Source organism: Setaria viridis, chromosome 8 (genome assembly GCF_005286985.2).
Source record: "Setaria viridis chromosome 8, Setaria_viridis_v4.0, whole genome shotgun sequence".
Lineage (NCBI taxonomy): Eukaryota > Viridiplantae > Streptophyta > Magnoliopsida > Poales > Poaceae > Setaria > Setaria viridis.
In genome coordinates this window covers 28137147-28151561 of record NC_048270.2, presented here as the reverse complement: position 1 = coordinate 28151561, position 14415 = coordinate 28137147, and the positions used below count along the sequence as shown (strand labels likewise).

The following is a 14415-nucleotide window of genomic DNA, read 5'->3' as shown; positions in this document are numbered from 1 at the left end:
GCCGGACGCGGACACGTGCGTACGCGCCGCGCCGCATACGACACAACACAGCGCACCCGCGTGCCGGCGCGCGTACATTGTACACGACGCTGGAACGGGAAGGGGGGGAGAGGCGCGAGCTGTTGCGACACTGACGGAACGGGGGATCGGAGTGGGGCCGGGGCACCGGGCACGAGGCGACGAAGCAGCAGCTGCGTTTCCGCGTCGTCAGCCGCCGCCTTGACCTCCCTCCCCCTCCCCGGGCGCCGGGCGGATTCTTCCCTTCCCCACCTCACGCCACCAAGCCCGCTCGGCAAACAATAAGCCAACAACCCCACCCCCACACCGGCGACGGCGCCGAGACGACGACTAGTAAAACGTACGCGCCTCCCCCTCCCCTCCCCTCCCCTCCACAGCTATAAAGCCTCCGCTCCTCCCTTCCCCTGCTCCCCAAACGCCACCGTTCCTCACCTGCCACCTCCTCCCTCTTCCTCCTCCCCGACACGACTAAAGAAGCCGCCGCGCGTCACCCGCACCCCCTCCTCCTCCGCTCCGTGCGAAAAAGCGTTTCGCTTCTCCGGTTACCGACCTGCCGCGCGCGTGTTCCTCGGACAAGGAGCTAGAGAGCCGGCCGGCCGGCGGCCACCATGCATAGCCACAGGCCGGGCGCCGACGCCGGCGCCGGCGGGGACATCGTGGAGATGTCGTCCGCCGCGGCGGCCCCGCACGAGGGCCGGGACCGGGAGCGGGTGATCCCGCACAGCGGCCCGCTGAGCAAGAAGACAGGGGCGCGCAAGAGCGCGCGCTTCGCCGAGTCCGTCTCCGCGCCGCTCTCCGCACCCCCACCCCGCGCCTCCCCTTCCGCCACCGACGACGACGACTACGTCGAGATCACCCTCGACGTGCGCGACGACTCGGTGGCCGTGCACAGCGTCAAGCCGGCGGCCCACGGCGGCGCCGGCGGCGAGGACCCCGACGTGACCCTCCTGGCGCGCACGCTCGAGAACCGGCGGTCCTCGTCCTACGGCCACAACGTCATCCGCAACGCCTCGTCGCGGATCAAGCAGGTGTCGCAGGAGCTCCGCCGCCTCGCCTCCATCAACCGCCACGGCGGGGGCGGGAGGACGCTCGACCGGTCCAAGTCCGCGGCGGCGCACGCGCTCAAGGGGCTCAAGTTCATCAGCAAGGCCGAGGGCGCCAAGGGATGGGAGGCCGTCGAGGAGCGCTTCGACAAGCTCGCGCCGAACGGACTCCTACACCGCTCCAAGTTCGGCCAGTGCATCGGTGAGTGGTTTGTCCTCTGGTTCATCCATCCACCTGCTTCAATCGATTGCCCGTCCTGTCCCGTACTTGCACGCACCAATTGAATTAAGAATTAACCACCTGGCTGACATGACAGGGATGCGGGAACCGGAGTTCGCCGGCGAGCTCTTCGACGCGCTGTCGCGCCGCCGCAACATCTCCGGCGACACCATCAGCAAGGCGGAGCTGCTCGAGTTCTGGGACCAAATCTCCGACACCAGCTTCGACGGCCGCCTCCAGACCTTCTTCGACATGTACGTCATTCTGACTTATTGATTGCTACCATTTCCTTTCAGCAACAGTAACCCTTCCCTTAATTACTCGCTAATGGCGCCGTAATTAACGAAACCTTCCCTCGATTAACCGCAGGGTTGACAAGGACGCGGACGGCAGGATCACCGAGGAGGAGGTGAAAGAGGTAATTCTGCCACCACCCTTTCACCAGCTCGATTAACACGTTTATTTGCATCTTCTTCCAAGAGAAAAAAAAAAGATTGATTTTATTTTTTCTGATGGAACTCCACCTGCAACCTGACAGATCATCCTGCTGAGCGCGTCGGCGAACAAGCTGTCGAAGATCCAGGAGCAAGCCGAGGAGTACGCGCGGCTGATCATGGAGGAGCTGGACCCGGGCAACCTGGGCTACATCGACCTCTACAACCTGGAGACCCTCCTCCTTCAGGCGCCCAGCCAGTCGGTGCGCATCGGCACCACCAACAGCCGCAACCTCTCCCAGATGCTCTCCCAGAACCTCCGGCCGACGCCGGAGCCGAACCCGCTCCGGCGCTGGTACCGCCGCGCGCAGTACTTCCTGGAGGACAACTGGAAGCGCGTGTGGGTGATGCTGCTGTGGCTCTCCATCTGCGCGGGGCTCTTCACGTGGAAGTTCGTCCAGTACCGGCGCCGCTACGTGTTCGAGGTGATGGGGTACTGCGTCTGCATCGCCAAGGGCGGCGCCGAGACGCTCAAGTTCAACATGGCGCTCATCCTGCTCCCGGTCTGCCGGAACACCATCACCTGGATCCGCAACCGCACCGCCGTCGGCCGCGTCGTCCCCTTCGACGACAACCTCAACTTCCACAAGGTGGTCGCCGTGGGGATCACCGTCGGTGCCGCGCTCCACATCATCTCCCACTTGACCTGCGACTTCCCTAGATTGTTGCGCGCCACGGACGCCGAGTACGCGCCGCTGGGGCAGTACTTCGGGTTCCCGAGGCCGAACGACTACTGGTGGTTCGTGAAGGGCACCGAGGGGTGGACGGGGCTGGTGATGCTGGTGCTGATGGCGGTGGCGTTCACGCTGGCGACGCCGTGGTTCCGGCGGGGGCGGCTGGCGCTCCCCGGCCCGCTCAAGAGGCTGACGGGGTTCAACGCGTTCTGGTACTCGCACCACTGCTTCGTGGTGGTGTACGCGCTGCTGATCGTGCACGGTCACTACCTGTACCTCACCAAGAAGTGGCAGAAGAAGTCGACGTGGATGTACCTGGCGGTGCCCCTGGTGATGTACGCGTGCGAGCGGCTGACGCGGGCGCTGCGCTCCAGCGTCCGGCCGGTGAAGATCCTCAAGGTCGCCGTGTACCCCGGGAACGTCCTCTCGCTGCATTTCTCCAAGCCCCAGGGGTTCCGGTACAAGAGCGGCCAGTACATCTTCGTCAACTGCGCCGCCGTCTCGCCGTTCCAGTGGTAAGCGTTCTGTTCTTTTTTTTTTTGGCTGTTCTGATGAAGAGAGGAGGACTAGGTAGGATGGGCTTCATTAAGCAAAGGTGGTTAAGTGGAGATGCTTTATTAGGGTTGTTTAGGTAATCGGATTAAAGAAGGCTTTGGTTGTTAATGGCGAGACGCTAACGACTTTTGTGAATCGAACCTGCTGACAGGCACCCGTTCTCCATCACGTCGGCCCCGAAGGACGACTACGTTAGCGTCCACATCAGGACGCTGGGCGACTGGACGCGCGAGCTCAAGACCGTCTTCTCCAAGGTACCGTGCTCCACTAATTACATTCAATCCGGCAAAACCAATCCTTGGATTGAATCTTATGAAATGGAGCTGATCGTGACCAAATTGGATTCAGGTTTGCCGGCCGCCGACGGAGGGCAAGAGCGGGCTGCTCCGGGCGGAGTACGACCGCGACGGCAGCACCATGACCAACCCCAGGTGAGCGAGCAAGCACCCTCTTCTTCTTCCTCGCGTTTCCACGATGATGACAAAAAACGCACGTGGAGCTAGAGCTCGCCGGCCGTGTCGCCGTTACCGCGTCGGCTGTGGGGCCTGTTGGGTGGGTGGCGCGGATGTGGACGAGTCGTAGTCTCAAGCCAGGTCGCAAGTCGGGTCGGTACGGGTAAGGTTTGGACCTGTGGACCGGACCAGGTCTCTGAGGCTCCCCGGGGGGGTAGGTGGATCCATCACTGGCCGTGTACCACTGCTTTCTTTCTCCAGCTAGCTGTGGTTTCACACATGTCAACCACGGCCTGGCATGGGCTGCTCCTGCTCCAGTCGGTAGCGCCACCATCTCTGACCTCCATCCAGAGCTTCGTGCCAATTGCCTAACACTTTTTGCCCCCCCCCCCCCCCCCCCCCCCCCAATGGTCAACAGAAATGTGGCAGCGTTTGAGCTCATCGCTTGCATCACGCCGGCCTAGAGTGTCCAGAGTCCAGACAACACAGATGCGCGCGCGCACTGGCTCACAGTCAGCACACATGGCAAAGTGTTCTTAGTTCGGTTGGGACGTGTAGGGTGGTAAGTCGTAGCAGGTGTTGACCCCTGCAGGATCTTTGTCATCGAGTAGTAGCAATGGTAGTGGTAGCATAATTCAGCCGGTGGGAATGATGAGGTGAACGGCCGGTGGCGGCCGGTGATATTCCCGGCGGTGGAGGAGAAGAGCTGTTTTGTTTTTTTGGCTCATTCATTCATGGGCATCTGGAGGACGGCCAGTGGTTGGGGGTGGTGTGGTGAAGGGTCCATGGTCCATGCCTATGCGTGCCCATTTGCCCAACACATTCCTATTCCAAAGATCCTTTTTTTTATTTAAAGATCAAAGGAAAACGTCTGGGAGAAAAGGACATTCATTCTCTGATGCCTTCAGTCCCATCTGTACCTTTGGGAGAACGGAGCAAGCAAAGCGTGGCTGGCTTGTGGCTTGTGAGTGCGGGTTAGGTTGTTAATCCGGCGCCGTTGACTTCTGACTCTCCGACAAACACACCACCTTTTGACATTCTCATTTCTTTTTTCACTACGCCATCGCCGATCGAATTAATGCGGCTAATTTTTAATTTCTTTTGGAAGATTCGCATTGTTGCAGTTTGCACGCCAATAACTAACGCGATTAAAAAAAAACGATTTCCTTGCAGCTTCCCGAAGGTGCTGATCGACGGGCCCTACGGCGCGCCGGCGCAGGACTACAAGAAGTACGACGTCGTCCTGCTCGTCGGCCTGGGCATCGGCGCCACGCCCATGATCTCCATCATCAAGGACATCATCAACAACATGAAGCAGCTGGACGGCGACCTGGAGGCCGGCTCCGGCAACGACAACTCCGTCTCCACGGCCTCCTTCCGCACGCGCCGGGCCTACTTCTACTGGGTCACCCGTGAGCAGGGCTCCTTCGAGTGGTTCCGCGGCGTCATGGACGAGGTGGCCGAGACAGACAAGAAGGGCGTCATCGAGCTCCACAACTACTGCACCAGCGTCTACGAGGAAGGGGACGCACGCTCGGCGCTCATCGCCATGCTCCAGTCGCTCAACCACGCCAAGCACGGCGTCGACGTCGTCTCCGGCACCCGCGTCAAGACCCACTTCGCCAGGCCCAACTGGCGCAACGTCTACAAGCGCATCGCACTCAACCACCGTGACCAGCGCGTCGGTAAGTCCATCGATCCATACTGAAAAATCTCTGTCCAGCCCGTTCATTGTCAACATGGTAGAAAAGGGTAAAGTCGAGATCAGGAATGGTCAGTAAATTGGCGGTTGTTAGGGTCGGCATCTCATGGTGGTGAAAAGGCTGCAGGTTATTCATGCCTCCACGCTTCTCTCACTCGATCGCGGTGAAAGAAGCACTCTACCAAACATAGCTGTCTAGGTATGAGCTTAGAGCGCAATGTGGCTGGCTCCACTTTCGTCGCAGAACATAGCTGACAGGGACATTATGCATGACCAGCACCAGAGTGTGCGATGCTTGCTGTGCTCAATTTGAACTTAGCCATGACTAGGATTGACATTGAATAGGACGACCCTGACAGCCTAGGGGCCAACCGCCCAATCACTGTTGCTTGCTGATAGCCACAACCAATAAGTAAATGATGAGACGCAAGAATTTGCATTGCATTGGCAACTGAAATTAGGTTATAGATTGGGGGCTAGCCAATCTGATAATTGCAATTACAAAATAAAAAATGCAGAGCAGAGTCATTGTAGATAGAGATGAAGAGTTATGTATATATACATGGGTGTCTAAAATTCACATTTATAAAGTCAAGTCAGATAGACATGGGATTCTTTAACATATTCCCAAGAGATGCTTGCTGCCTTTGCCTAACCGAGTCAAAATCAGGCATGCCTGTCAGCTCAACCTTACCTGAAACTGAAAAGGGATAACACTAACAGCAGGGCCAATCAGCATCCTAGTTACTGCACACAATACGTAATTCTTCTTTTCATAATGAATTTCTGAATCAACACTGATATCTTTGTTCTTGGATATTGCAGGAGTGTTCTATTGTGGTGCCCCGGTGCTGACAAAGGAGCTTCGTGAGCTCGCGCAGGATTTCTCACGGAAAACCAACACGAAGTTCGAGTTCCACAAGGAGAACTTCTAATTCATTTAGCATCAGCAAGTTTTTGCATGACACTTCGGTACATACCGTGTATTCGACACATGTAGCGTATATATGGATGTAGAGGGAAGGAGTAGAGAAAAGTAGGTATTGCTTGATTGTGACAGGCCAGTTGGGTCAAAATCCCATCAGTTTTTTGTTTACTCTAGAAGAATCAATAATACAATTACCTTTGTACAGATCCTCTCTCTCTAAGATACACCGTGTCACTTAGACAGTATGACTAGACAGCTTGATCAAGCAGCATAATAGAGAGTTTGATGGCCTTATCAGGTCGAAGGCATCAAAATGTCTGATCTGGCAAGATCAAGAAAGTTGGGCTAATGCAGGAAAGAGTGCACACATTTTGTGGCTGCTATCAGCTTTGCCACTGCAGGTCACATCTCTCTCATGTGCTGGTGCACCATCTGGTGGGCAACAACCATGAACGGCCTCAACCGATGAGTAGTGCTAACATGTTAGGGTTCCAGAGGATGATGATGAGCATGATTGCATACGCCCTGGCCCACAGAGCAGCCAGGGAAGTTACCTTTGCCTATTGTTTTTGTCGGTATAGTTTGGTTGTGTTATTTATGTGCCGTCTAGTGTTTTATCACATTGTATACTGTGTAGTGTATAGTAGGAAGGCAAGAATATCTACATTCTTAAATAGCAGGCAATTCTTTTTTCTCTGGTTCCAATTTCTCTCTCAGCAATTTTTCTACCAAAGTGCTCCTATTCTGGCAGCATGTCTCAGAAGTTTCAACTGTGATTATCAAATTCAAACATAAAATGGGAATAAGTCATCACCTTAACATTTTGAAAGGACAGTTAAATAATCTTCAAATGGAAATAATTTTAAGTCAAGGATTGGGTATCTCTCTCAGCAGTTTTTCTACCAAACTGCTCCTATTCTGGCAGCATGTCTCAGAAGTTTCAACTGTGATTATCAAATTCAAACATAAAATGGAAATAAGTCATCACCTTAACATTTTGAAAAGACAGTTAAATAATCTTCGAATGGAAATAATTTTAAGTTAAGGATTGGGTACTAGTCCCGCAAGACTTAATTTATTTGTTCATTGGTTTGTTGTTTGAAGAAAGGCAGTTTATAACAGACAAACTTCATGACATAAAGTAAGAGGTAAACTTTCAGTCGGGACCTATGGTCATTTTCCTCTACTTCTTAACATGTGTGCACGAGTCTAGAACATCGCATAGAAAGAATTTAAAAGTGACATGTAGCCATCTTAACCTGCAAGAAAGTAATGCAGGTTGACTATGCAGGATACGTGCGTGATGAATTGTTTCTTGTTGTCACTTCCATGAATGAACCATGCATTGTAATTTGTAATAATTCCCATGACAAGGACTGAGTGTAAGATTAATTATCTCAATCGTGTTGAATGACATACAAACTGATACATCTGCTTTCCAGGATTAGCTTGGAGAACGCTAATTTGTGAACGTCAAATCGTCTTGATTAATAGGATATTTCATTCAGAAAAGGTGCTGCTGAACCAAAAGAAAAATAACTCTAGCGCAACTGGTTTACTTGGACAGCGTCAAAGAAAATTTTGTGTTCTTTGGCTCTGAATTTTCAGTCAAGCCAATAAATGCTTCTCACCCATCATGGTAAGCTTTTGAACTGTCTGATCTTCTGTTGACAAATTCTTGGTCAGATAAGATCAGATCAAATCACAGAATCAACTTGAAGATTATTTAGTTATTATATGGTCCTGTCATCAAGTTTGTTAAAACTTCTATAATAAGTATTCCTAAATTGTTTCCTTGTAAGAAGAAGGAAAGCCATTGTTACGAATCATTGCTATCAGTGAGGAAAGATGTCGCTGAAGAACTGACGTTTCTGAATCCTCCAGCAACATTGATGAAAAATGTAGTCTCAAAAAGGATGGAGCAACCGTGTCTGCCAAATCCAAAAGCAAACGCATAACTCCACAAGTTCTTTTACGAAGGGTCACTATCATCAGCACACTTGTACTGCAATAGACCAACATAAAGGAACATCTGACAAGAATACTGGGAATCCAATTCAAAACTGATCACCTAATAAGTCATCGAATTAGACTCCGGGCAGCGATTTCTCGCAGTGCACATCAATGATTACACATTCAGTTACAAGAGCATCTTGGATAAAGCAGCGTGTGAATATGATAGGATTGGGCTGGTGCTATGAGTCTACTTTATCAGGTGCAGGAGCTTTCAGTTTGAAAGAGAAGGCGTGGAAAAGAAAGAGATCTCACCTTCGAGGAGCTGAGAGATAATGCTAAACAACAAAAGGCGTGTTGAGATCCACTGAGTAAAGCAAAAGGCAAAGGAAGGCTATGCTGTCCAGGGAATGCCAAAGGATGGCGACTGCTATGTGACGCAATTTTCACATCATCCGACAAGTTTGCAAAGTGAAATAGGATCGTGTAATGATAGAAAAAAGAGAAACATTAGAGGTTACAACATCATAATCCTGCAGAGATAAGGCAAAGAAGTCTCTGGTCTTAATCTGTGTGGTGCCTTGATAGTTTATTAAGCAGCTACATCACAAAGAAGAATCCATTACTAGGCACTTATCTTCAAATCATCTACAGTCAATTTTCATCCAAAGTGTACCACTAAGTTGAGCTAACACATAATCAGAATGCCCATTGCAAACCAGTATAAGTACTGTTGTCACTTAGTGCCATCTCTCCAAACTTCAACATTCTTGCCATCAGGCCCTCGACCACATCTGACTCTGTTGCGAACATCGCATGGGTGATGCCGACGACGCCAGGGTTCTGGCTGTTGAGCACCGAAAATGTCGTAGCGGGGCCAAAACCATAGTTCATGATGTAGTGCACCAGACCACGGGGGAAGATGAACACATCCCCCTCCCCCAGGGTCTTCTGGAACAGCTTGCCCTTGGTGTCAAAGAAGCCGACCACCACGCTGCCACCATGGACGAACATCATCTCCGACGCCCTCGGGTGAGAGTGGGGGAGCACCACCCCGCTGGGGGCGATGTCGGTGCGCGCCATTGCCAGGCCCAGGGTGTTCAGCCCAGGGAACTCGGTGGCGGTGACCATGTTCACCGTTGACCGGAACATGTTATTCAGGTCACCGGCATGGTTCAGCAGCAGGGTCTTGAAGTCAGAGGCCAGGATGGTACTGGGGTGCTTGCAGAGGAAACCATTAATGAACAGCTTCCTCTCACCTTGAGGTGCCATGGGGCATACATCCTGCAGAGGGGGACTATCTGATAGGGCTTTTGGAGCATAGATGCCAATGAGAAGAATGTAGGAACACAAGGGAATGAAGAGCTTCATCTCTTAGAATTTTTGGACACAGGGATGCATAGCAGAACATGGGTTATATAGTGTGATGACTGATGAGAAAGGACTCACGGAGTGAAACCAAAGTTTCTTCAAACTGCATACTATTCTTGGAGTTCACTGCATGATTTGCTTTGGATTGTAGCAAAAGAGTATAGACAACCGCTTGTAGTCACAGAAATGTCACAGCAGCTGTCCTACATCACAAAAGTAAACGCAGTTCTGAATCAAATTCTGATACAGAAGAATATCTTATATTACCTCTTCGGATATACATTAAGTTCAGTACAAGATACAGTCAGAAAAGCAGTCTAAACCACCAGATTACTCTGGATGCACAACATGTGAGCTTCTATCATATATTCACCTTGCTATCCGCTAGAACAAGAGAAGCTCAAAGGACAGAAACGAGAAGGTAGCATCTGTTAAATGCACCCAAAAAACCATGGCATGAAACAGATAGCATAGCACTGCAGTGATGCACCAATGTGTAAATTAAGTCTTTGACTAGCATCTGAGTGTAGCTGCTTGATACTCCATTGCTGCCATTGCAATGTAGTAAATCGTGGACACAGGGCAGATACTGTCAGTCACCTTCTCTTCCTAGTTTTCCCAGAGTTGGTATTTGTAGATGGCGCCGAAGCCAGCTTAGCATCACCGTTGGAATTTCCATTTGTAGGTGCACTCTTAAGCTCATCAGGAATAGCAAGTGCAGAAGAATACTGCTTAATCCTCCAAGAAATTAGAATGCTGGACACAATGCCAATTGCTGGAAACAGGTAAGAGTAGATACTGGACTTCTTAGATCCTGTAGTGGAGGCCACTGCTGCACCAGCAAGGCTTACGATTGACACATTCTGCAGTATCATTGGTAAGCAGCCCACAATTGTTGGAAAGAGAAAATCTCTGAAAAATCCAACATTCGTAGCTGATAGAGCATAGTTGATGATGTAGGAAGGCAGAGGCGAGAATCTAGCAAGCAATACAAATTTCCAGCCATCCTGCTCAACCCCTTTAACCACAACATGGAAGTACTTGTTCCTCTGTAGCCATTCCATTGCTGAAGTGAAATATCTGAAAACTGCCCTGAAGAAATTCACAAAAGATTAGTTAGCAAAGAGAGCTAAAACAGAAGGTACAGATCAACAATTACAATGGCGTGCAGACAAACAATACATGAATCGACACTGCGATCTATAACACAAAGCCTAGTCCACATAAGCTGATAGAATAATCATCCAGAACACATATCAGCTAGAGTTAGCTGACGAATATGTTACTGTGTCTTCTTTCATCCTGATAAGTCAAATCCTAATCCTATCCATAACTGAGTTTTCTGCAGCAATGATTGCCTGAACGGAGCATTTCTCAGTTATCCTAAAGCCATATACACATCTAGAATATGATTGTTTTACGTTTTCCAGATGTCTGTCCTATCTCTATTTATGAACAGCAGCCAAAAAATATTTTGCATAGCACAAGCATGATCAAGATACCCATGAACTCAAGAAAAAGGTGTATACTGTGACAACTCAAGAAGCTTAGCTTGTTTTTGTTCCAAACCTCGATCCGCCCCTGTTAGTAGGTACGATCCCCGACTAAAAAGTAACTAAAGGAATTGTATGTAAGGTCAAGAAGGTTAAGTGTTATTTATGTGCAGCCAATTTCATCCAATCAATTTGTTTCGCATGACTTTATGCATGCAGTGCTCAATATGACAGGATACACGTAACAAACCTCAAGTTTAATAGTTTATTTCACTTTATACTACATTATCATTATCATGAAGTGGTGTTATCACACATCAGAATTCATCATTAGTAACAAGCAGTAGTGCTTAATTACAATCAACCAGTGTGACATTCTGTTCTTCTATAGCTTTCTAGTTCCAACCTATACTCTTGCCCTCCCTAGTGATGTCCATTCTATCCTCCCCCTCTTCGATTTTAAGTTCGATTTACTTCCCTACTGCTGCTCAAGGACTAGCCTTTCCACCGCATCAACTCACAGCTATGCTACCCAAATGCAGCACAACCGAACAATTATACGGGGCCAAGTACTAGAATACTACTATTCACTGCTCTCGTCTAGAAACATTGACAAGAAAACAAGTCATGCAGAAGTTAGCACCTAGATCTCGCTAATTAGTAATTACCTCGAATTTCTATCTATGCGACCCAAACTCAGCACAAGTGAACAATAGTACAGGGCCAAATACTGCGTAATTCCAAATTCCATGGTCGCAGAAAGGCAACAAAATGGAAAACCAGCAGAGAAAAAGTGTTAACTTCTTTTTGTCTAGAACATCCCACCCAAATCTACTTTCCTTCATGCCACAGTCCTGACCCCACGATCGGTGCCACGCACAAACAACTTTGAGATCGCGCGCTCAAAGCAACAGAATTATCAGATCTCGACTCCTATGCACAGACAAAGGAACCCAGGAACGCAGCAGAGCACGACAGAGCAGGGAAGAAAGGGAAAGAGAAGAGGAGAGGCGTCGCGACCTTCCGATCCAGAAGGAGATGGATGCGCCGAGGACCTTGGCGGAGAAGACGCACGCGACGCCGGGCAGGAACCCGAAGACGAGCGCGGCGGCACCCTCGAAGAAGATGGCGTAGGGCGGGCAGAGCGCGAGCGTGAGCGCGTGTGCGGCCACGTAGGCCGGCGCCGCCCATGGCCCCAGCGCGCCGCGGGCCTCGCGGAACGCCGCCACCGCGGAGGCCCCGTCCCACCCGTACCGCCGGCCCGCGCCCACCGCCAGCGCCACGGCCGCGAACGCCGCCGCGCCGCGCGCACAACCCCTGCCCCGCCGCGCCGCCATCGCCCGCCCGAAGCCGGTCGACCCGCGCCCGCGTACGATTCGCTCGCGTCCCCCTGCTGCCTGGTTGGTTGGATGGGAAGCTGCGTACGCGGCGAGTTGGACCGGGGACGGCGACGGCGTGCGGCAGCGGAGATGGCAATTAAAGCGGGGCCGGTTCTGACGTGGTGGAGGGGACGTGGGCGGTCGGATCTGGATCGTGCGGTTCAACGCGGTGCCAAGCTGTGAGGTGGCGGAGGACTTTTCAGTGTCGGGAGTGGGCCCGGAGTGCAGTGAGGAGCATGGCCCACATAGCCAGTGCAAGCCCATGTGCTGTTTTATTTGTCTTTTTTATTTTAAAAAAAAGGCAGCTTGATTTGTCTGGCACATGTACTCATCACATGGTTTGCTGGTGCTGAGATGCGGTGACGTAATGGGAGCAAAATATATTATTTTTTCATTTTATTTTGTATACATCACTCTCATATATCTTGTGCAGTTTTGATTTCGATCTATGGACAACCATTGTGAATTCATAACTGAATCTTGCTGTGTGTCTTCCTTCGCCGACGTACGAAATCGGGCAGAAATCTTAATCACTTTAGTAAGAAAAAAAAAACAAAGAAGAAAATAGAGATAGAGATATAATCTTGGATAATCTAGCAAACAACATTTATATTTCATAGCTTTTGTAATACGTATGTCAACAAGATACACAACCACTTCAGAAAACAATAACTCAGGCTGCTGGCGAATTCAACCAATAACACTAATTGAACAGCATGTTTTTTTCTTGATTCACAAATAATACACATCTAAATAAATGTAGCACACTAACAATGTTGGAGAAACAAAGGTTGTGGTAACCATTGATCCAACAAACGAATAATTTTCTGTTCTTCTGTACATTCTGCAGCAAGGACGGCCACTCCAACGAGAGCCTATCAGGCCTAGAAGCAAGTAATGAATGTCAGCAACAGCCAATATATCAACAGAACCAATTTTCTCAAAAATGGAAGAAAATACTTTAAGGTAAAACAAAGAATGTATTTTGACATTGGATGGTTAGTCAGGTTTTTCCTGGAGAAGGAGCTCGGTTGGGGTTTGGAAATTAAGAACCTTGCTTGGCAGAAGATTGATGAGATGTGTAGCTGTGAGGAAGGCTTCATCCTAAAATTTTAAAGGCATGGAAGCTTTAGCAAGGAGAGCAAGATCAACCTCTACTATGTGGCGATGTTTTCTTTCTGCAGAGCCATTTTGTTGATGTGCATGAGGGTAAGGTGTGTAATTCCGACCTGCCTAAAAAAGGAATTTAGTCTCTCATACTCTCCCCCCAGTCAGTTTGCATGGATAGAATTTTCCGGTTAAACTTCCTTTCCACAAGTTTCTGGAACTCGTGAAAGATAAGGAATTTAGTCTCTCATACTCTCCCCCCAGTCAGTTTGCATGGATAGAATTTTCCGGTTAAACTTCCTTTCCACAAGTTTCTGGAACTCGTGAAAGACAGAGAAATCATCAGATTTCTGGCGGAGAAGATATATCCAAGTATACTTGCTATAATCATCAATAAAACATAGTAATTATATCGTCCTACTGATGTTTAGCCCTGCTAGTGGGGCGGGTTGATACGGGTATTTTGGGGTGGGTCCACGCGCGGGTTTTGTTAGGATGGGTAGGAATGGGTACCAGAGGTTAATGGGTTGGGGCGGGTTGGGTGTACTGAAATGCGGGTCGGGGGCGGGTTGGCCTCCCACATCATGCGGCCAGCACCCCGCAGTCCCGCACGCGAGTCGCCGAGTCGCCAGGCGAGCCGCCCCACCCTGCGTCCCTGCCGATTGCCCTCTCTGGATACGCCACCGAGTCCGTGGATCCGCCGCTCTTCCATCTGCCGCCGAGTCCGGAGTCCCTTGTCCCTTTGCTCCGGCGACGCCGCCGGTGCCAGCACCGTCTGCCGCAACCCCCGCTCTCGCCGCTCTCCTCCAACAACGGCGGCAGATCCAGGTACTCTTCTTGCACCTCCCACCTTCCATCCCCTCCACATTACCCCTCCCCTTCTTCTCCTCATCAACTCATCCCGATCTGCAGGGGAGGTACCGAGGAGACGGAGCTGTCGGCCTTCAACCCTTCTTCTTGCTTGATCTGTAGGGAGGCGCCGGATCCAGGCCCCTCGCGCCGTCCTCCTCCCATTAACAGGGCTAG

At 50.6% G+C, this 14415-nt stretch overlaps 3 protein-coding genes across 4 annotated transcripts; 1 reads left to right on the top strand and 2 right to left on the bottom strand.

Moving 5' to 3' along the window:
- Window positions 1–391: 391 nt before the first annotated feature.
- On the top strand, window positions 392–6290 carry LOC117833104 (respiratory burst oxidase homolog protein B). Its single transcript, XM_034712492.2, has 8 exons — window positions 392–1263; window positions 1379–1535; window positions 1651–1699; window positions 1820–2964; window positions 3156–3258; window positions 3353–3435; window positions 4630–5141; window positions 5984–6290. Exons 1-8 carry the CDS (start codon window positions 627–629, stop codon window positions 6091–6093), a joined length of 2796 nt encoding a protein of 931 aa, XP_034568383.1. The 5' UTR covers window positions 392–626; the 3' UTR covers window positions 6094–6290.
- Window positions 6291–8581: 2291 nt separating this feature from the next.
- On the bottom strand, window positions 8582–9627 carry LOC117833880 (germin-like protein 11-1). Of its 2 annotated transcripts, XM_034713478.2 has the most exons (2): window positions 9489–9627; window positions 8582–9323 (listed from the first exon to the last, which is right to left on the bottom strand). In XM_034713478.2, the coding sequence occupies exon 2, from the start codon at window positions 9309–9311 to the stop codon at window positions 8739–8741; it is 573 nt and encodes a 190-aa protein (XP_034569369.1). In that variant the 5' UTR covers window positions 9312–9323; window positions 9489–9627; the 3' UTR covers window positions 8582–8738. The 2 variants fall into 2 exon arrangements, with proteins under 2 accessions (XP_034569369.1, XP_034569368.1); XM_034713477.2 differs by having other exon boundaries at window positions 8582–9496.
- A 9-nt stretch (window positions 9628–9636) lies between these two features.
- On the bottom strand, window positions 9637–12356 carry LOC117833879 (uncharacterized). The gene is made up of 2 exons (XM_034713476.2): window positions 11924–12356; window positions 9637–10502 (listed from the first exon to the last, which is right to left on the bottom strand). Exons 1-2 carry the CDS (start codon window positions 12238–12240, stop codon window positions 10007–10009), a joined length of 813 nt encoding a protein of 270 aa, XP_034569367.1. The 5' UTR covers window positions 12241–12356; the 3' UTR covers window positions 9637–10006.
- Window positions 12357–14415: the final 2059 nt, after the last annotated feature.